This window comes from Malus domestica, chromosome 13 (assembly GCF_042453785.1).
Source record: "Malus domestica chromosome 13, GDT2T_hap1".
NCBI lineage: Eukaryota > Viridiplantae > Streptophyta > Magnoliopsida > Rosales > Rosaceae > Malus > Malus domestica.
Genome location: NC_091673.1, coordinates 37152188 through 37173953, shown reverse-complemented (window position 1 = coordinate 37173953; position 21766 = coordinate 37152188). Strand labels below are relative to the sequence as shown.

At 37.6% G+C, this 21766-nt stretch overlaps 3 protein-coding genes across 12 annotated transcripts; 2 read left to right on the top strand and 1 right to left on the bottom strand.

Annotated features, from left to right (window-relative positions):
• Nucleotides 1-1543: 1543 nt before the first annotated feature.
• LOC114820493 (uncharacterized) lies at nucleotides 1544-11632 on the top strand. Of its 8 annotated transcripts, none has more exons than XM_029091263.2 (15): nucleotides 1544-1905; nucleotides 2204-2496; nucleotides 2578-2657; nucleotides 3063-3163; nucleotides 3326-3448; nucleotides 3763-3832; nucleotides 8242-8328; nucleotides 8418-8483; nucleotides 8620-8712; nucleotides 8963-9019; nucleotides 9115-9243; nucleotides 9344-9434; nucleotides 9935-10023; nucleotides 10369-10562; nucleotides 11184-11632. In XM_029091263.2, exons 2-15 carry the CDS (start codon nucleotides 2274-2276, stop codon nucleotides 11287-11289), a joined length of 1509 nt encoding a protein of 502 aa, XP_028947096.1. In that variant the 5' UTR covers nucleotides 1544-1905; nucleotides 2204-2273; the 3' UTR covers nucleotides 11290-11632. The 8 variants fall into 8 exon arrangements, with proteins under 8 accessions (XP_028947096.1, XP_028947097.1, XP_028947095.1 ...); XM_029091264.2 differs by having other exon boundaries at nucleotides 1556-1905; nucleotides 2309-2496; nucleotides 2575-2657; XM_029091262.2 differs by having other exon boundaries at nucleotides 1556-1905; nucleotides 2259-2496; nucleotides 2575-2657.
• LOC114820494 (MICOS complex subunit MIC10-like) lies at nucleotides 6961-7793 on the bottom strand. Its single transcript, XM_029091265.2, has one exon. It carries the CDS (start codon nucleotides 7534-7536, stop codon nucleotides 7252-7254), a length of 285 nt encoding a protein of 94 aa, XP_028947098.1. The 5' UTR covers nucleotides 7537-7793; the 3' UTR covers nucleotides 6961-7251.
• A 1948-nt stretch (nucleotides 11633-13580) lies between the features above and the next one.
• Nucleotides 13581-18915, top strand: LOC114820724 (putative clathrin assembly protein At5g35200). Of its 3 annotated transcripts, none has more exons than XM_070811105.1 (16): nucleotides 13581-13741; nucleotides 14046-14191; nucleotides 14283-14352; nucleotides 14704-14801; nucleotides 15525-15666; nucleotides 15766-15866; nucleotides 16100-16183; nucleotides 16358-16408; nucleotides 16528-16593; nucleotides 16697-16762; nucleotides 16864-16944; nucleotides 17030-17107; nucleotides 17346-17507; nucleotides 17598-17673; nucleotides 17969-18108; nucleotides 18276-18915. In XM_070811105.1, the coding sequence occupies exons 2-16, from the start codon at nucleotides 14108-14110 to the stop codon at nucleotides 18708-18710; spliced, it is 1734 nt and encodes a 577-aa protein (XP_070667206.1). In that variant the 5' UTR covers nucleotides 13581-13741; nucleotides 14046-14107; the 3' UTR covers nucleotides 18711-18915. The 3 variants fall into 3 exon arrangements, with proteins under 3 accessions (XP_070667206.1, XP_070667205.1, XP_070667207.1); XM_070811104.1 differs by having other exon boundaries at nucleotides 13596-13910; XM_070811106.1 differs by lacking the exon at nucleotides 13581-13741 and having other exon boundaries at nucleotides 14267-14352.
• Nucleotides 18916-21766: the final 2851 nt, after the last annotated feature.

Here is a 21766-nt window from a genome sequence, read left to right as displayed (position 1 = left end):
TTGGGGTTGTCGTAGAATGACTAGAGGTGATCGGAAAACCTCCTCAACGGTCATGGTTCGCTGGAGATGGGTGAACTCTCCCCGCGCTGATTTCATTCTTAAAACCTTGATAAAAACAAGATGAAACCCATTAAACATCATGCATGCATCACCAACAACGATTAAAATGAGATCTAAAGTTTACCCAACCGGAAAATTTAGGAAAACTCGTCAAAGGTTCATTTCCCTGGGTTCGTCGATCTCGTTGTGACGGGATAAAGGGTTCGATAGGCTACATTCCTCCAGGGATGAGTTTCTAACACTTCTAATGTTTTCTCTTCCTAATAACTTATCACTAAGCCAAATTAAGTCGTAATGTATGTATTGAATGACAGAGTATGGCATGGGAGGCCAAGTTTCCATCTTTGGAGATATTTACAACTTTGGAATATTGTTGCTAGAAATATTCACAGGAAGATAACCTATAGATAACATGTTCAAAGGTGGTCTAAGCATTCACCAGTTCGCGACCATGGCGATGCCTGCCATGCCATGAACATGGTTGACCCTTCATTGCTGATTGAATGGGAAGATGCACATGGTGATCGAATCTCAGTTCATGCAAGAAGGTTGGAGGAATGCTCGGTTTCGATGATGCAAATTGGACTCTCATGCTCTGCGATATCACCGTCAGAGCGGATGCTTATGGATGTTGTTAACAAATTGCAGAAAATTATAGAATCATATCTCAATTTAAGAGGTAGAGGCTAGAAATATAAATGTGAGTCCCGTTCTCCTAGACACCGTGGTGCAAGAAAATTGTGGTTAACCACCATTCGATCTTAATCCAACAGTGGAGGACTTAAGATCGAATGGTGGGTGACCACAATTTTCTTCCACCATGAGATATCACAGGTAACACAAAAATCTCTACTGTTACTTGTATCAATTTGACCCTCAATCAGTCATGTGGTGTCACTAATCCGCATGTTATAATATAGTTGGACGAAATAATGTTTTAATATTCATGAACCAAAAATAGTGTTAATATAAAAATATTTAAATTCCGATAAGTAATTAAAAATCATACAATACATAGGTATTTATAAAGATCTAAGTGAAATTTGATTTAAATAATTTTTTAAAATTATTTTAGATTTTAGATTTAATTTTGGGCCATCAAATCCATTTTTTTTTTTTACCATTAGATTTGATCTCATTTGATCACAGCTGTTGGATTATAAGTAAAAGACAAAAAGATGTTTGAAATATGACAGTTTGGTGAGTTCAGAATAGTTTAAGTCAGACTTAAATCTTGAGGGGAATCTAGCCTATAGATATATTTTTTTCTCAAAACTTATTTTAGCTCGGTGGTTGGAGATGGTTTGGGGAGTTTTAAAGCTTATATTTTATGTTATTAGTTTAAATTATCATTGCCTAGAATGATACTTAAGATCACTAGATCGTATTACTAAGTGGTTGGTGGACGACTGTTATTGGTTATTGAGTTTGTAAATTGGATATTCCACCCAATTTAAGTTTTTCACAATAAATCTGAAGAAATATTCCATCTTTTTGGTACACACAAACAAACAAATCAGAAAAAAGTTTAGAGAGAGAGAGAGAGAGAAAGAGAGAGGGAGATAGTTACCAAAAAAAGCTCAAATGACGGTGGTGAAGATTTTGTTGGGATGGGATGAGATGAGATGGTCAAACTTAAGCAGCTCAGAGGGAGGCCAAAGCAAATCAAACGTGCTGTAGTTTGTATTGGAAAATCCAACCCAACCGAACCAAACCCAACCTCCTCACAAGAAGTCGGAATCCGAGGTTCCTGTCTATTGATTATTTGCTGGTTTTGTTGTAACTTGCAATTTTATCTCAAATTCAAAGCAGAAACCCAGCAAGCAGTTCAGGGCACTTTTTCAGGTGAGTTTTTGGTTTTACTTTCTTTCTGTGTTCTTAAATTTTTACTGCAATTCCGGAATATGATGTTATGATTTCTTTTTCTACTTTATAAATAATTTTGGGTGGTAAATAGAATTAAGCTGTTTTCTTGAATTAGGGCTCAACTGATCCATTTTTTCTTGAATTTAAATTATCATATGTAAAACGACCCATGAACAATTATTGACTTTTTGGTTTTTTTTTGAGGGAAAATTATTGACTTAATATGTGCAGGAACTTGTAATTATTACTAGTATCTTTTTCTTACCACAAACTGTAGGGTTTGGTTAGTCCGATACGTTAAGCAAGCCTATTGGAAATTCGATTCTTATCAGAGCCTTGGATTGAAAATGAGAGCGATTGCTCGATCTATTCGCCAATGTAGATTGTCTTTGCGGCATCAAGCATGTCATTACTCAAGTGGTTTTGTGACAAGGCAGAAGCTGTTGGTAAACACCTGTGCTGGCGTTGCTCATCAATTAGCTAAAAATGGCGAGTTTGATATACTTCCACCCCCCACGCTTATGGTCTCGAGAGCTCTGTCAATTGATGCAGCTCAAGTTACTAATGGAGGTACTTCTTCTATTTTGGGTAGTCTTAGTTTGTAAAGAAGCATTCTAGTCTAAGTTTCGATGGTTTTGAGTTCAATAGCAGATGTAAAAAAAGTGGGGCCACTTGTTGAGTATGAACGAAGAATTGCTGCAGGGGAACTTGTTGACGGTGATGCCTGCCAGGTACGGAAAACAACTCAGTGGGTGTATTCTTTATCAGTTCCATATGGATAAATAGGAAATGGTAAGAATAAACACTGTTTGGTATCTTCCTTCATTCGAAATTTGAAGTGCTAAATGGCGCAGTGACAGTGCATGCAAACCTTGGAAGTCAGCTTCATGTTTTCACATACTGTTTGTTTGTTTTGGTTGAACAGATAATGTTTGTTACTGGACACTATTTAGAGGGAAATTATCCCGTAATTTGGTTCAGAATATTTAAACTTTCGGTCTTATTTAGTAAATCATGTGTTAAATGTGGGGTGCTCTGGTTGGATAACAGCTGAAAGAACTGTACTATTGCTTAAGACAATTAATATGCGTTCTTTATTTATTTTTCTTTCTTTTTTAAACGACTAATTTTTGCAGGTAGGCACCTTAAGAGAACTCCAAAGGCTTTATGATGAACTTGTTCAATCAGCTGATGCCTGCCGGTTGGATAGATATTCAACTTCTGCAAAATCTGGAAGGTACTCTTTGAAACTTCTTTAATTTCACCACTTGTGATCCAAATTCAAATTGTAGGCTGGTCTAGCCTATCATTAGCTTCGTGGTGAATTTTTTGTTTCCTACTAATAATTTGTTCCATCTAGAAGTATTTACCAATCATTCATCCTTTTGTCCGTACACAGGAGTAGGTGGCTGTGGTCTCGTTTCATCCCACAATCTTCAACCTCACCTGTCAGAGGTCTTTATCTATATGGAGGAGTGGGAACCGGTAAAACCATGTTGATGGACTTGTTTTTTGATCAGCTGTAAGTTTAAATGAATGTTCTTTTTGTTATATTATTGTTTAATTTTCTAGATATTGTCACGTTGTTGTTCATAATCGTTGTGGAACAGTCCTTGTAAATACAATGGATCTTGGTGGTTATCAAAATTTATTTATTTCTGTTCTTGAATGTCAACTTTTCCAACTTTAACAACTTTTCCAACTTTAACAACTTTTCCAACGTTTCCTCCATCACATATTGCCATATTTATCTCCTAATACTTTGATTTTCATTTCTCAGACCTCCATCACATATTGCCATATTTATCTACTAATACTTTGATTTTCATTTCTCAGACAATGCAGTTGGAGGAAAAAGAGGATTCATTTTCATGACTTTATGCTGAACGTACATAAAACATTGCGAGTAAGATGCAATTCTTGATAAAAAAAACTTCGTTTGTCATATCTGAGAAATATCTTCTTATGCGAACGTAGGCTGTGTTTGGTAAAGTTTTAGGGTTACATTGTTTAACTCCCATTGTGAGAAATGTATCATGTAGTGCAGTAGATATCCGAATAGGTTGTCTTACAGTACTTTTGAAAAGAGAGATTTTATTTCAAAATAAGAGCTGTGCATTTACAGTACAACTGGTTTTCATACTTCCGGATTAGGAACACATTTTTTTTAGTAAGTTAATATTCATCCACACATCAAAACTAACTGTTCATTTTGTTGATGCATAAAAGTGGAGGGGTCTTGGAACAATGTAAATCCGACCGTGAATCTACAAAAAAGTAAAGAACACAAGATGTATCGTGGTTCATCCCAATGTTTGGGCTACGTCCACATTGATATTGTATTTCTTTGTGAGAGGATTGTGAGGGTGAGAGCTTCGCTCTGAATCTCAGAGCCCCCCTGATTGTGAGGGTGAGGAGGCCCTTTTATAGACTAAGGGCTCCTCCCCTTTTTACATATTTGCCTCTTCATTTATTACATAATTACATTTGAGTTCCTCGAGTATTTATACGAGATCTAAATACAGATGCCCTAAGTATGGTACAAACAGTAGCCTCTCAAGTCTTCAGTCAAGAGAGTCTTTTGGCGGGAGACTTGCAATTCAGTCCATGTGTGGGCCGAAGTAACTAGATGTCGTCTAGAACTAAATACTTGATATGAGATGGTGCTCAATGTGAAATGATGCTCAACTAAAAGTAGCACATGTTGTGAGGCTGCTCGACTTGTGGCTTATGTTGCCTTGGTTGGCTCGGCTTGTGGCGTTGAAGGTGAGGGGGTTCTTTTTATAGAATAAGGGCTCGCCCTTCAATACATAAATGATGGGCTAAAGTTGGTGCTCGTGGCGAGGCGATTGCTCAGTAGGTGGCGATGCTCTCTAATGATGGTGAGGGAGTTCTTTTTATAGAATAAGGGCTCACTCCTCAATACATGAATAATGGGTTATGAGTGATGCTCGCGGCGAGTTGGTTGCTCAGCTGGTGGCGACGCTCTCTAATGATGGTGAGGGAGTCTTTTTTACAAAATAAAGGCTCACTCCTCAATACATAAATGATGAGCTAGAGTTTATGCTCGCGACGAGGCGGTTGCTCAAATAGTCGACGATGCTCTCTAATGATGGTGAGGGAGCCCCTTTTATAAAATAAGGGTTCACTCCTCAATACATAATTGATGGGTTAGGAGTGATACTCGCGGCGAGACGGTTGTTCAGCTGGCGGTGATGCTCTCTAATGAAGGTGAGGGAGTCCCTTTTATAAAATAAGGGCTCGCTCCTTAATACCTAAGTGATGGGCTAAGTCCCCCAAGTACTTTTCATGAGGTCCAGTTGTGGAAGCCCAATATATGGTACATAGTGTAGTCCCCCAAGTCTTCAGTCAATAGAGTGTTGGTTGGAGACTTCAAATTGAATTCATGTATAGGCCGAAGTGGCGGTTGTTCGGAGATGGGATTTGTATACCCTGCACTGAAGCTTTGTAGGTGAGGCGTTGCAAGTGAAGCTTTGAAGATGAAGCTTTTGTAAATGAAGCTTTTGATGTTGAAGCTCTGTAAATGAAGCTTTTGAAGTTGATTGACATGAGTGATGCTCATGAATGTTTATGTTGATTGACATGAGTGATGCCTATGGATGTTGATATGAGTGATGCTCATGAATGTTGATATGAGTGATGCTCATGAATGTTGACATGAATGATGGTCATGCATGTTTATGTATGATTGACATGAGTGATGCTCATGAATGTTTATGTATAATTGACATGAGTGATGCTCATGTATAATTTTGGAGTACTGGACATACTTTTGATCACCTAGTGGGTGATAATAGCGGCAGACTGCCGAATAATTTTGGAGTACTGGAAGTACTTTTGATCACCTGGTTGGTGAAAATAGAGGCAGGTTGTCGAATAATTTTTGTAGTACTGGACGTAATTTTGATCACCTGGTTGGTGATAATAGAGACAGGTTGCCGAATAATTTTGGAGTATTGAACGTACTTTTGATCATTTGGTTGGTTATAATAGAGCGTCTGGCTCTTTTGGGCATATGGGCCTTCACCCTCCACATAACATTCCAGCCCATTATTTTGGGCTTGCCGTTTTTTTTTTATTTTTTTTTATTATCCTCTGATGGGGTTATACAGATATTTGCAAAAAATAAGAAAAATAAATTACATCATTTAAAAATAAATCCGACCCTTTACTCAATGGGTCACGCCTATAATTCCCTTTTTTGCATGCCATCACCACCGCAATTATGTCTGCTTCTTTTTATCTTCTTTTGCTTTCTACTTTTACTTTCTGCTTTTCTTTCGCACCTCTCTCTGTCTCTGTCTCTGCGCTGCTATCATGCATGTGCTACTCATCATTGAAAACATGCTTTACGTTTTGAGACTTCCCTTTATTCCTTGCTTTTGCAGTGTCACCCATGTGCTACTCATCGTCGAAGACAAGCTTTACGTCTTGAGACTTTAGGGAAGCAACGGCCTTCCAGTGATTGGAGTGGAAATCGGTGACATGGAATCTGAGGTGCATAGGACCGGTGGTGGAGTCATATTGCGTTAGTGGCTTCGAATCTGAGGTACCCATCCTCTACCCATTTGCTTTTGCGGTGGAATCTGAAATAGATGGAAGCATAACCAAGCAAAAGCAAATAGCTTGGAAAGTGGAAATCCGTTCCGTACTAAGCACAGCTGTTGCTTCCATGAACCTTGAGGACGACGACTGTGAATCTGGGTGAAGGACATGGACCACGCCGCATCATCACCTCCATGAAATGCGGGAAATTGAAACACTACGAGCATCGATTCCATCAACTCGCAGGCGATTTTCCCAACGGCTTTAAAACCCAGAAAAATCGCTGGCTCTTCTGCATTTCATTCGACCCGATAATTTAATCAATGAAAACAATCTATTTCTCCTTTTGGGCTTTTGGGGTTGGATTCGACAACGCTGTACAGTGTGGGTCTTAGGTGCCTCGAGAGCGTCGGCCATGGATGATGACGGCGGTGGCGGGGAGAGATTAAGGGAATCAGGTTTGGAGGCTAAGACGGCGGCGTTTCACTCCTCGTCCTGCTTGAGAGCGACGTGGGCTGCTGCCAGCCGTTGATTGTTGACGAGGAGGGACTGGATCCCACGGTTTTGATGGGCGATACGGTCCTCCAGCAACTTCGACCTCTTGAGTGTGAAGCTTGGCAGTGGTGGCTGAATGACCAAAAGTTGCAAAGAACAAAAATGTAGAGGAACAGATGAGACATGCAAGAAGCAACTTTGGGAATGGAAGCTGATGGCTTTCCATATTTAGCTCAAACTCTGAGTTGCAGCTCCTGAAGAAGCTCAGAGAAATGAAGAACTGAGAGAGGGAGGGAGAGAGGAGGTGGCCGACTTTGCTGGAGATCCCTTAAATAAACGAGAGCACTTTGTGTATGCAGATCCAATGCCCAATCTAGCGCCAAAAGCTATAGAAGCCCAACGAGACACAGGACTTCTGAACAAAAGGAGACCGGCAAAGGCACCACCCAAGGAGGAGTAGACGAAGCGGCGGACGGTCAGATCGAGACAGGCGTCCCATTTGGCGTTCACGTCGTACGGCGGTGGGATGATTTCTTTGTTGTCCGCCATTGTAGCCACCTAAATTTTCTGCTTTGATTCTTTTCTTCTCTCTTCCTTCTCCTCTTGCTTTCCGCTTTGGTTTTGAGATTTGTGTTCTTTGATCCCCAAATATGGATTCAGATTGGAAAATATGCTAGTACTGACGACGACTGAAGGGAGAGAGAGAGAAAGGTTATTGGGTTTCTGAGTTTTTTGTGATTTTGCAGATTCACGATGGTGAGATGTGATGAAAAAAATGAAAGAGAACCGACATAGTTTTTTCGTGTCGATTCCCACAGACGGCGCCAAATGTTGATGCACAAAACCGGAGGGGTCTTAGAACAACGTAAATCCGACCGTGAATCTGCAAGAAAGTAAAGAACACAAGATGTATCGTGGTTCACCCCAATGTTTGGGCTACGTCCATACTGATATTGTATTTCTCTGTTTGTGAGAGGATTGTGAGGGTGAGAGCTTCGCTTTGAATCTTAGAGCCCCCTGATTGTGAGGGTGAGGAGGCCCTTTTATAGACTAAAGGCTCCTCCCCTTTTTACATATTTGCCCCTTCATTTATTACATAATTACATTTGAGTCCCTCGAGTATTTATACGAGATCTAAATACGAAGGCCCTAAGTATGGTACAAACACATTTCATTCTGGACATTTGTTGCTTTGGTACTAGTTCTTATAAAACTACCTGTTAAGGTTAGCGTGGATGTTGTATATTTTCTCAGAAGCACCAGGGTGTAGAAGATCCACTTGAAGTTGTTGCAGGAGAGATATCGGACGAGGCAGTCTTGTTGTGTCTGGATGAATTCATGGTAGAGCACTAGTATGCGAAAATATGATTGGAAATCATTTCATACTACTTGTTCTTTTGTTGTACTGATTATCCTGTGGTCTTTTGTAGGTGACTGATGTTGCTGATGCATTAATAGTAAATCGTCTGTTTAGACATCTCTTCGATAATGGTATTGTAAGTAGTTTACTTTTATTTACTCTCTTGTGCTCATGGCCTTTTATACACTGAATCTATGCAGTTTCCAATGAAATTCATACAATTTTCTTTGTTTTGATTTTGATTTTTAATTTTTTGTGCGAGGCAAGTTTAGATCCTTGTTTCCACCTCCAATCGTGCTCCAGATAAGCTGTATGAAGGTGGACTGCAGAGGGATCTTTTTCTGCCGTTCATTGCGACTTTGAAGGTATGTATCTGGATGTGATCTCATCTGCTCATTATTAGATTGGTTCATACCAGTGATTTTAAAATACGCTTGGAACAGAACAAGTTAAAATGTAGCCAAACCACTTGTGGAGTGACCAAATCTTTAACTGGGTTTTGTTTGGTGCTAGAAAATTTGTTTTATGTATGCATTGTGTGCATGACTTTTTATCATGCTTTCCTAATCTGTTATTTAGTTTGCACTTCATAACAACGGGATATTTGGGCTGTAGGAAAGATGTGTAGTTCATGAAATTGGTTCTGCAGTAGACTACCGGAAACTGACTTCGGTAAGATATCAAGTCCACTAAGATTATTCCACAGTTCAGGTGATATTACCTAATGTTTATAAATATCGAATCTCATGATTGCACCTTAACTACAGGCGGAGCAGGGTTTCTACTTTGTTGGCAAAGATTTGTCGGGATTTCTTAAGCAAAAATTTCAAGAATTGATTGGGGAACACGAAGCTGTTCCACAAGAAGCAGAAGTAGTAATGGGAAGGAAATTAAAGGTACTTTCTTGGTTGCCTTTTGGTGAGGCATTTGCTGAGAAATATTATGTAGTCATGTTGACTTTTGGATCTGACTATATGTTTTTTTAATTCCTGTAAGGTTCCGCTAGGTGCTAATGGATGTGCGTATTTTCCTTTTGAGGAACTCTGTGACAGACCATTTGGAGCTGCAGATTATTTGGGATTGTGCAGTAAGTAAAGCCTAGCAGATTCGATCATTTCATTCATATTAGGATATTAAATGTAATTTCAGATAGCAATATATGACATCGTTGTGTTGAGTCTTGGGAATGGATTCAAATTAATATTTAGTACTGTTGCGGTCCTACACTAAGAATAGGAGTTGCAAAACATAAATCTGGATGTCGAACATTGGATCATACTTCCCTGTATTCTTTTTTTAATTAAAACCTCTTCTCATCTTATTCTTGACTAATACTTGCGCAGTTTCAAAATTCATGTGTCTTTTATCCGCTATTCCTATATGTGACATATGAATGATAGATATAGATCTTGGTGAACCCTTATAGATTTTATTTTTACTTGGATGCACAAAGATTGAAATCGTATTTCCTTAGAACTATTGGCTCTTCTTTAGTAGTAGGAGCTGCCAAACACCCTATTATGCAAATTTCGTATTTCAAGAATCAAGAATAAGTTCTCTTAAAGGTTCTGCATTTTCCTTTTACAGAGAATTACCATACCTTGGCATTGGAGGGCGTCCCAGTTTTCGGACTCCACAATAGGACAGCTGCATACCGGTTTGTCACTCTAGTTGATGTATGTTCTCTGTTTCTTCATAAATAGGTTGGCCATTTTAGTTACAACTTTTGGAATTCAGCAGTTCATGCTCCAAATTGACACGGAAGGGAACACATCTCCTACGTAAAATCTTTTTCAATACCTCCTCTTTTTCCTTCTAATTCCCAAACACATCAACATTCTGCTTTTCCGAAATATTAGGGAATAAGATTTGTTCATATCTTTGGTTGTCCTCCACAGGATACTGCTGTAACTTCATTTGGGTTATAGCTTAATCACCATTCCTTTCTCCCCCATCATGATTTGTAGCATTCGAAATAGATAAGCTGTATTAAATTATGCTATTCACTAATGTGGCCACAGGTGATGTACGAGAACAAGGCCAGGCTTTTGTGTACAGCTGAGGGAACTCCCTTTGAACTCTTTGAAAAGATAGTGACAATCGCTGATGCCCAACAAATTGCGCCTAGAACCTCTTCGAGGTCAAGGAAAAATGATGTTGCGGGGCTGTGTGTGGATAATGAATTGGGTTTTACCAAAGACCGCACCATTAGTAGGTATGTTCCTCTGCAGAATCGATAATAGTAATTAGTTTGGAACTCGGATTCTATCTTTGTACCTGTCTCATTTGTCTATTATTGCTCATTGGCGCATCCTTTCTAGTACTACATGACAACTTTCCCAATTTTCTTGAAAATATGCACGCTTTGATTGGATGAAATTCCCGAGGTTAGTATTCAATCAATTCTGTTGGTTTGGATTTAAGGGCGGGAAAGAAAATGTGGCGTGCATTATGTTTAGAAATTTTGGGTCATCAAAAGGTCTAGTTCTCCTTCACCTCTTTTAGGCATGCATTGTCTTATCCTAACCTTTTACAACTGGAACCAGAATATCTCGTTTAGAATCTTGTGTCATGTTTTTGTCCTACTTTCACCATTTACAACGCCTAAAACGAAATAAGTGTAACTGAAAATAAGTGACTTAAGGTTTCTGGGATCGAATTGGGAAGGGAATGGAAAAAAAACTTGAAGAATAAGTCTATTTTGACACGACGTAGTTTTGGTTGTATGAAGTTGTCAATCTGGTTGTTCTGGATCTCTCTATATTGCAACTTTGCTTTTTTGATCAAAATATTGCAACTTTGCTAGTATTGATTGTGAAACCACTGTGGAGTGCAGATTAACAGAGATGAATAGCAAAGAATATTTGGAGCACCATGCCGAAACATTGGCTGAGAAGAATTCACAGGAAGGTGTGAATCTCAATAAGATGGTGCAAGTATGATGCCATAAACAGATCCAGCTTACTCCAGTAAACCATCGTTTTGTTAACTCTATGGTTGCATTTCAAGAATCAGCAGCATTCACCATCATTGTATGGTTTTGAGGCTTGATTACTTCCTTGTGATTCATGGGCTATTTAACCAGGTCATCAGAATATTTTTTTTTTAATTTTTTTTAACAAACGATGTTATACCAAGGGGCTTAGCCTCACAATAGGTTAAGTAATAATGTGGTTCAAATTCGCTTTTGGCGAAAATCGAATCTAAGACCTCTTACTTATAAATGAAGAGGAATTACTTGAATGATAGTGTGAAAGAGTTATATCAACTTTTCGTTTTCTTCAATGAATGAGTTAAGGCTTTCAACTATTTATGTTTTCTAGATGAAACGATAGCGGTCTTACTAGCAACTCGAGAAAGTACAAACTTCAAACATCGCATCTTGGATTAAATCCGAAGGATCCTCAAATAAAAATAACTCAAATAAAAACAAGGCCAGCATTGCCAATCTAAAGAGGAACTGCAAAAGAAACAAATAATGGCCGTTAAGATAGGGTCGCTGCGCAAAAAACCGTCTACGAAGCTACCAATTGCATCATGATAAACTACAACAACACCACCATGAGACACGAACAAAAGACACAAGCCTAAAAGGGCAAATTTAACACGCACAAAGGCTAAATTAAAAAACCCACTTCACAAAAATTCAGTCACATCTCTTGCCAAACCCATACTACGCAAAACAAACTGAGAGAAAGGATTCTAAGAGAAGGATTGGATTGGAAAAAAAATGATAAAGAGAATGTTGACGACCTTATTAGGAACTTCTCCTTTTAACCTTCACATTTCTCCTTGTTTTGCATGTTTCAAACTGCTTAACTTACTCTTTAAAGATTATCTCTGCAAAAAAATTGACTAAATTTGAAATCATTAGTCGTTCAACAGTTATCTATTGATAGAAGATGAATCATAATGTTTGCAGTTGAACACTGAAATTTGTTTAAAAAAATCACAGCCCTGAACCTTTCCTGCATGAATCTCTTGCAGGCAAAGTTTCTCAAGTGCAAAAGTCAAAGCCATACAGTCGTACAGATCTCATCCTCTATTAGTCGCAGACTCACATGCCAAAGTCATTTGGATTTTTTTACCCATCTGCTCTGCACGCTGTTTTTAAATCCCATAAACTGAATGTCCTTCATCTGGCGTAGTTAGTTGAATGGGTTAATTGCATGTAAGGATCAAAATGGGCACCTTTATTAGAGGTAAATTCCTACCCCAAAAGAGTTCTTCACAGATTTAGGGACCTTTGATATTATAAAATATTATGGAAAATAATGTAATCAACCCATCCACACTAGCTATAATTCAACTAACTAAACGACTTTAATTTTAATTGATTTTTTAAAGGAATAATTTTGCATAATCTTTAATAAGGAAGGTTTCAAATATAAGAAGAAAATCCCTGAATGAGTCACAAAATATTTGTGTACGAATTTCCCCACACTTATGTGGAGCCCAGTATCTCGCAAAGACGAAAAATATGAAGCAAGAGATGTAGAAATGGAACTTAAACGATAAAATCAGATTAAAAAAAATTAAAAAATGTTATTTGAATTTCTTTCTCTAAATGGCTATTTTAGAGTGCCAGTTTTTTTTTTTAGTATAACAATATATTTTATACTAAGAGGAGGAAAAGTTCGGTTAAACCACATAATAGACAACCTAATTTGGTATTGAATTTGTTGTCTACGAGATTCAAACCTAAAATCTCTTACTTACAAGTAATGAGAAATACTGCAGACCATAGTATTGAGTGGCCGGTGCCAATGTTAACAGCTCCCAAAAAAGTATAAAATTTGAAAGAGTTATTTACACTTCACACCAATGTTTTTTGTATTCTCATAAAAGCTCATGACGTTTCAAAAATTGTACCAACACCTATGAAAGTCATATTTGTTTTCGAAGAGCTCATTCCGTGATAATTCTTTATTTGACAAATTTAGAGTTAATTACAAGAACATCCCCTGAGATTTATCGTATTTTTTTGTTGTTGTAACGAAGGAGTTATGTGAAAGCTGTAAAACCTAAGGAAGTTACATATGAAAATACAAAAAGACTGGAAGGGGTGTATATTTTTTATTTTATAATTTGAAATTTCTGGGAATGCTAGTGTAATTTTCGAGCCTTGGCGGGTTTTGTGAAATCACAACAAATATTAAAACGTGTTAGTTTAAATAATTGATCAATAATGTCGCGGGATAGTTTAAATAACTGAATAATGTCGCGGGATTTCATATCACCTCCATTTGTGGTGCGAATATAACGCGGAGGCCTTTTTCACGCGTTCGTCTTCGTCCTTGCAATTTTGGAGTCCACATCCGGCCATTCCCTATGATCACTGCCTGTCTCTGGCAGGCAATCAAACCCTCGCAGATCATATCAATTTGAATATGCGTAAGTGCATGCTTGTTAATAGGGAATTGGCATTAGGAGCGATTAACAACATAATATATGTTTGGTTTGTATGACAAGGGCTTCTTTCATTTCAATCACTTTTGAATGAAAGTGTTTCAATTCTTGATACGAGAATTTGTACTGCCGAAGGTGTTTCTTGATCCTTGAGGTACTATAGATATTAACCACGAAATAAAACGATCATTGTGCATTTCTTTTTCATTAGTTTGAAACACATTTTGTTCGATTTTGTGCTTCAAATAAAGTTCTGCGTCGACATTAAAATTTGGAGTGTTTTGTTCAGTTTGGTGTCGGAGCTTATTCACAGGGGATTGGAGAATTATATACATATCCTCTTGAACGGGAATGGCAGCAGGAGCCGGCAGTCAGAAAAGCTTAAGAAAAGCGTTGAAAACAGTTGGATTGGCGAAAGCCAATGGTGATTTCAAGGTAATTTTAAAGCATGTGTGCGTTGTCACCTTAGTTTATCAGATTGATCACTTTATGATTCATAAATCTTGATAGGGGATATGCAATGCAGGCACTGGACATTGCCATCGCCAAGGCCACGAATCATGATGAACGACTGCCCAAGGAGAAACATGTTATAAGTGTGTGAATTGTTGTTGCTTGCCAACATGAATGCTTGTTCCGTTGAGTTTATTTATCTATGGTTTTCATTTGATTGGATACTTTTGATCTGTAATATGAAAATTCCCATTGATAGCTAGGGAAATTGAGCGTTCAATTATTCAGTTCGGTTCTACCAGAAAAGTAGCCTCTGATTATAAACCAATGTTTTCAGATTTCTTTTTCGTTGTGTTATATGGATAGGATGCGGAGAAATTTCAGCAATAAGTTTTTCCGAGTATCTAATGTCAATTCAGAAAATGACAAGTTTGCTACTCACCTACTTTCATTTCATCTCTTCACTTAGATTGCTTATGTTCTTGTGTTGCCAGCTATATTAAATGCAGTGTCAGCTTCAAGACCTCGTGCTGAAGTTGCGTATTGCATCTTTGGTCTTGCCAGGCGTCTTTCTAAGACCCACAGTTGGAAGGTATGCTCCTATTGACCACCTTGCTTATTTTGTTTCCCTTTACAACTGCTTGATGTAGTGCATACATACAGCAGAAGTAACTGATAGGTTCAGGGAGTAGATGTCAATTGCATATGATAAGATTGGGTTAGTCGATAAATATATCATAGACAATCTACTAATGGATCCGAACGGTTTAGTGTTTTCAACAGCTCAGAGGAAGTGGTTTTTCTTCTCAAATTTAACTGATTTTCCACTCTACCAATGTATAATATAGGCAATAATGGTGGTAAAATTAAAGTCATATTACATCGGATCCTTTCAGATATAGGTAGTAAGTATTATTCATGCAGTACCAGATCAAGAAAGGGAAAATAAATGTAAACTAGAACCCTCAAGTTTTCTTTATTCAATACCAGTTTCGTATCGAAATATCAGATTATTCAGCTAACACTAGACCTGATGACCTGCTTTTTTTCGGTTGCCGTAACCCCTTGATTTCGTGTTGTGACAATAGTTGAAATGTATTCAACCTGACAAAAAAAGAAGCATATAACTCCTGGTTCCATGTTGTTTTATTAGTTGTATATACATGTTTCTTCAAATAACTCTCCGCATATATGATTCTTGTTTCTAATGATCTCCGTCTGCAATGGACATTTCCCATTATTTGTTAATGTATGAATATAAACAATATTTGTATGAATACAAAGAGTCTCAGCTTGCAGTTACGTATATGCCTAGGTAGCACTGAAAACTGTGATTGTTGTGCACCGTGGGTTGAGGGAAGTTGATGATACATTTTGCGACTCGCTAGTCAAATATAGCTGGAGTAGAGGTCATATACTGGATTTATCTCATGTTTGGGATCAATCAAGTACAAGTGGTACGTACTATTCCTTTTCTTACCATTGATTTATTATCTGAAGAGGTTTTCTAGCTAGCACTGCTAAGACTGACCATTGAGGTGTGTTTTGGCATCAAGCATTGGGTTATTCTGCCTGGGTGCGGACATATGCATCATATCTTGAAGAGCACCTTGAATGTTTCCGGGTATTGAAGTATGACGTTCAGAAAGATCACTCGGTACGCAGTTTGAATTAAATCATTATGTGTAAGCAAGCTGATCTTCAATATGTTAAAGTCCACTGAACCTGAATTTTATGCTAAACCAACCCATCATTTGGTATGCTTAAACACTATCGATTTTAACACGTCAACTGTATGTTACATTTCTTTGCTATTTTCAGATCATATAAATGGTCAGTTTTGCGATGCTGTTACGAATAAAGGATCTAATATGTTTGATATGTCTACAGAAAACCATGGAACTGGATACCACAGACTTACTAAGGCAATTACCCGCTTTGCAACAGCTTCTTTCTCGCCTTCTTGATTGCCAGGTGCGAATCCATGCTTTTTTACTTTATTTTTGTAGTTTCATTATCCTCTTTGAAATTTGTGTCAAGATGTTCATTTTTCCTGCATTTTAAATTGAAAACTGATCTTATCCGCCACTGTTGTGTCTCTCCCCCTTAAATATTTTATGAAAGTATCGATATCTTGCCGTTTTGCAGCCAGAGGTGGGAACACTATATAATGTCTTGATTCAATATGCCCTTTCAATGGTAAGAATTATCAGAACCTCATCAATATTGTTACTAGCTAGCTATAACCTAACCTCAGATTAGCTCCTGGAATCTGGTATCATTTCGTTCTAACCTTGCGTAGGGTGTTCCTCCATCAGGTTGCAGGTGAAAGTGCAAAGCTGTATGCTGCAATTAATGGTGGTATTGTCAATTTACTTGACAAGGTGAGCCTTGGTTTTCATCTGTGCAATATGGAGGGCTTTTGTGTTCATCCTAGCTAGCTTCCATGAAACATCAATCTAGCACTCTCACTGTATTTTCTGGCAGTTTTTTGAGATGCAGCGAAATGATGCAGTTAAAGCACTTGAAATATATAAGAAGTCAGGAAGTCAGGTATACGTTGCTCATTGCTCTTGTTGTTGTACTATTGCTTCCTTCAAAGATGTTATATCAAACTTTATATTCAAATTTGGAAACATTTTATGTTGCTGTAGGAAGAGAGGTTATCGGAGTTCTTTGAGAGCTGCAGGAGCCTTAATTTTGGACGGGCACTGAAATTCATTAAAATTGAACGGGTTGGAGTTTTTAATTTTGACTTTGTATTTCTTATGAGTCCCCCTTGAATTGATTCCTGAGTGTGGATATTATCTATAACTGCAGCCCCCTGCATCATTCTTGACTACCATGGAAGATTATGTGAAGGAGGCTCCCTGCAGTACAAAGCTTCAATGTACACCGGTATGATGCTTCAACTTTTTGTTCTGTGGTTCTCATGTTATGCACTCACCATAATTTGACAAACTTGTTTGATCGAAGGGAGGCTAATGTCCACATAATAGAACAATCTAAATCTTTTGTATGTTTCTCGTGGGCAATTATAACAAGTTGTAACCGCATTATATACTTCGTGCATCAAACTTCTTTCCACCAAAATTTCTCAATGATAGAGCTAATCAACAGCATAACTTGTGATCAGACCTATGATGAGCAAGATTCTGCTCCCAAGGAAGTTGAGACGATAGAAGGTGATTTCTTAATTGACCATGAACCAGATGATAATAATAGTGAACAAAAATCAAATGAAGGCCCAAAGAGTGAGAGTGAGGCTGCTGCCACATCACATGTTGTTGACCTCCTGGTATGGTAAATGCTGCTGAGTTTGTTATAAAAATGGACACTTGCATTTTTATTTCCTTCACTCATCTGTTCTTGTCACTCTTTATACTAGAGCTTCGATGAATTAACTCTGGCAACATCAGAATCGGATGAGAAAAATTCCCTCGCACTTGCAATCGTTGAGCCTGGTAATTAACTTCTACTTTTCCTTTGTTTTTAATTGATACTATGCTGCCTAGCATGTAGTGTCTAACAGTCTAAGGATAAAGGTCGTACCCAGTGCACAAGGCTCCCGCTTTACGCAGGGTCTGGGAGAGGTGAATGTCGGCTAGCCTTACCCCCATTTATGGAGAGGCTGCTCCCAAGTCTCGAACCCGAGACCTACTGCTCATGGGCGAAGGCACTTGCCATCGCACCAAGTCTAACAGTTTAAGGATATATTTACTAAATGGTTTATTTGGCTTGTACATCTTATCACATCAGATTCCAAACAAGAATGTCTGAATACGACAAGTGCGGAGGAGTCCAGTTGGGAGGTGGCACTTTTTACAGCACCAAGTTGCCATGCAGCTGCAGCTACAGCACCAACTTCTAATGTAGCTCCGGTTGAAGAGACAAAGTCGGTAAGGCTTCCTTTCCTTGTCACGTGCTTGCACTTAGGATAATCGGTCCTGATTATGGATTTGGATTAAGGCAATCTGATAACACCAATTTAATTATAACCGGTTGTTGGAAAAAATTACTGAGAAGATTGGGGTAACATTGCTATTCTGTGTTAAAAAATATGCAGGGTGTTGGGCTGGACAGGTTGACACTGGACAGTCTGTACGATGGTGTAATCACAAGTACACAAAATCAGAATAATAACGCGATATACTACCATAGACAGATGCCGTCTAATCCTTTTGATGATGTTGTTGATCCTTACCAATTAGCCTCCCCATTTCACCCAACCAACATGCAGATGGCTATCATGCCCCAACAAGTACAACAAGGCCAAGTCCCATTTTATGCTTCGTATAGCAATGCACTTGCAATACCGCCAACCAACGTGCAAATGCCTCCTTTCATGCATCCACAACAAGTTTTCATTATGCAGCAGCAGCAACAGCAAGTGCAACAGCAGCAGTTAACCAACATCAGCCATAACCCTACAAATTCTTCCAGCAATCCCTTCGCTATTGATCAGAGTTATTCACAACCACCTTCAGAACTCTTGCAATAGCATGGTTTAGTTGATCCCCTACAAGAAGTTGAGCATTTCTGATTTCTGCCCCAAGCAAGGTTTGAGTTTTGCCGTGGAAAAGCAGCGGCAATCCAAGTCATGAAAAATTTTGGTGTAAAATAGCAGCCATTTCAGTTCATATTTTAGGCACTACTTGTGCTGCAGGTTGAGATGTGCTTCGATAGTAAATGACTTCTCTCTCTCATTTTCTTCTCTCCCTTTCTTTTCTTTTGAACCAAGACTAAAAGAACAACTTGTTAAACTTCAAAAACAAAAAAAATATGAATCCAAGCTGTTCGTACTTCAAAAAAGTCCTCGTGCACTTAGTCCTAGTGAAAAAAGAGAATAACAAAAAGTGTATGACATTTTTGAAGTGCGAACTGCTTCCACCAAGAACCTGTGGAACAAATTTGCAGACTCGACTTGAACTCGGCATCCAGCGATAGAACTAGCCACCACAAGGGACTAAACCGAACAAAGAAGAAAAGAAGAATAAGAGGGATATAAGTGGAAGGGAAAGGCCTCCAATGGATATAAATGGAAGGGAAAGGCCTCCAATGGACCGTGTATTATTTCATCGTGCGATTTGGAAAATTTGGAAGAAATAACCAAATTTTAGGCTCCATATAGAGTTATAGCCATCATTTTAATTTTATAATAATTATAACCAAAACTTGATGTAAAACAAAATATAACACAACCTTTAAACAAAACACAACCTTTAAACTAGGAAAAAGTACATTTAGAGTATACTTTCAATACTTAATTATATATTGAGACAACATTTTTTAAACATTTCAAGAAAGGACATTTTAAAATTCCGCGTAAGATGATGTCATGTCCGATTTTTCCATTAGAAATGAAGTTCCCGTATTCTGTTAAATAGCAATCGGCAGTGATTCGAATCATTTGAATTATATCTTCATTTTCTCTGCTGTTTTTCTTTCTCTCTGAAGTTTATCTATTCTGATTTATATTTCGTCATCTCCCTCAATTATCTCTCGCCATAATTTATATTCGAATCATTCAAGTTTTCTTCGAAGGTAAGTGTTTATCTCATATTTATCTCTTTGAATTTTATGTGTTCCAATTTAGATTTTCGAAGTGTTTGTGTGTTTCTAAATTTATTTTGGTTTAGATTTTGAAAGAGTCTCTGATTTTTCAGTTTTTTATTGGTCGCATTTAGTTTTTTTGGATTGTTCTTGTTTTTTCAGTCACAGTTTTTTAGTTTTGAAGATTTTGATTTGGTTTTGAGCTTATTTAATTGAGTGTTTGCCGAAGGCGATTTTTCATTGTGCTACTTTTGGTTTTCATTGAAGTTCCTTTTATTTTTTGCAATATAGTTATCATATATATTAGTTTATGCAACATCAATTCATAGAATCATGCAGAATCAATTGACATAAGTTTTTTTTTAGGGGGGGACGGGGGTTGGGGGAACCCCCACATAAACATTTCATTTTTTAACGTAATACGTGTGCAGCATCAGTTTATATAAACATTAATTCTTAATGTAATACGTGTGCAGCATAAGTGTGCAGCATCACTGTGCAACATCAGTTTTATATAATCATTAATTTTTAACATAATACTTGTGCAGTATCAACTCATAGAACCCCCCCATAAGCATTTAATAATTTTCAACTTAATACTTGTACAACATTAGTTTTATTTAATCAACATAATACTTGTGCATCATCAGTTTATATAAATATATTTAAAGGACTATGGATTAGAAAATTTTGCATCATTAGTTTTATTTAATCAACATAATATTTGTGCCACATCAATTTATATAAATATTTATTTAAAGGACTATGGATTAGAAAATTGTGCAGCATCAGTTATTTTATTTGCATATATTTGTGCAGCATTAGTTTTATTATGTAGATAAGTGTGCAGCATCAGTGTGCAACATCCTTGTTGACGTTTTTTGGGTTGCACTGTGTTACAGATATTTGTACAATATCAGTTTTCTTTATTATAGATTTACATTTTAAAATGCATAGATATATACAATTATTTATGTGCAGCATCAGTTTAACTTGATGTTTTTATTTTTTATTTTTGGGTGTAGATCATGTCCGTTGTTAAAGGTTGAAGTGTGTATGTGAAAATTGTGCATTAGTTGTGCCGCTTTATCTGCATACTAGTTATGAGGATTTGTGTGGGCAATTGACTTTGAGGTTTCCAAGTTTGTCATTAGGAGGCTTTCTGTTGAAATGCTCTTTATATGGAGGTGAACCAAACTGTTTATTAGAGTGCAATGAAGATATTCAAACCCTTCTTCTGGTGAGTAACTTGATTTCAAATCTAGTTATTGATGTTTATGTTCAAGCTAAGGAGGAGATGTCTATTGTTTCTACTAGTAGTGTGTTGTCTTGCCTAACTGAAGCTAGTAGTATTAGAGATGAGAACTAATTTTTGGGTAAGTATGGCTCTTATGGACCTCACCATTATGCAACAAATGAGTGGCAGAGTTATATTTCTTATGAGGGTCAAAATTATGAAGATGGTGCAATTGAGTTTCGTAGAAAACTTGCACAATACTATATTGAGTTTGGTTTTGATTTCAAGTTCACTAGGAATGATTGGAAGTGTGTTACTGCTGTTTGCTCAAAGAAATTGTCGGAGGGGTGTTAATCGCGAGTTCATGTTGTTGTGCAACAACCTAGTGGTTGTTTTATCATTAAAAAAAATTAAATAATATTCATACTTGCACTGGACGTATTCGTCAAAAGGAGAATAAAAGGTTTGGCCCTTCTTTTTTGTCTTCTTTGTTGGTTGCCAAGGTTTGTTCGAATCAGTCTATTAAGGCAAATGATGTTGTGAAAGAAGTGAAAGAGAGTTATGGTCTTGATATTAAATACCATGCAGCTTAGCGTGGCAAAAGGATTGCATATAATGAGGTGAATGATGATGAGGTGGATTTTTGCCTTAGTACCTTAATGAGTTTGTGCGTGCCAATGATGGATCGTTTTGTGCACTAGAACTTGATAATGATAGTAATCGGTTTGAAAGGTTATTCATTTCTTTTGGAGTTTGTGTTAAAAGAT

Excerpts from the sequence above, each read along its gene's own strand:
- LOC114820493 (XM_029091262.2), top strand. The coding sequence starts at position 2,274 with ATGAGAGCGATTGCTCGATCTATTCGCCAATGTAGATTGTCTTTGCGG. Across the intron at positions 2,497-2,574 it reads AGCTCAAGTTACTAATGGAG|CAGATGTAAAAAAAGTGGGG; the intron begins GTACTTCTTCTA and ends TGAGTTCAATAG. Across the intron at positions 8,484-8,619 it reads ATCTCTTCGATAATGGTATT|ATCCTTGTTTCCACCTCCAA; the intron begins GTAAGTAGTTTA and ends AGGCAAGTTTAG.
- LOC114820494 (XM_029091265.2), bottom strand. The coding sequence starts at position 7,536 with ATGGCGGACAACAAAGAAATCATCCCACCGCCGTACGACGTGAACGCC.
- LOC114820724 (XM_070811105.1), top strand. The coding sequence starts at position 14,108 with ATGGCAGCAGGAGCCGGCAGTCAGAAAAGCTTAAGAAAAGCGTTGAAA. Across the intron at positions 14,802-15,524 it reads CTAAGACCCACAGTTGGAAG|GTAGCACTGAAAACTGTGAT; the intron begins GTATGCTCCTAT and ends GTATATGCCTAG. Across the intron at positions 16,594-16,696 it reads TTGTCAATTTACTTGACAAG|TTTTTTGAGATGCAGCGAAA; the intron begins GTGAGCCTTGGT and ends ATTTTCTGGCAG.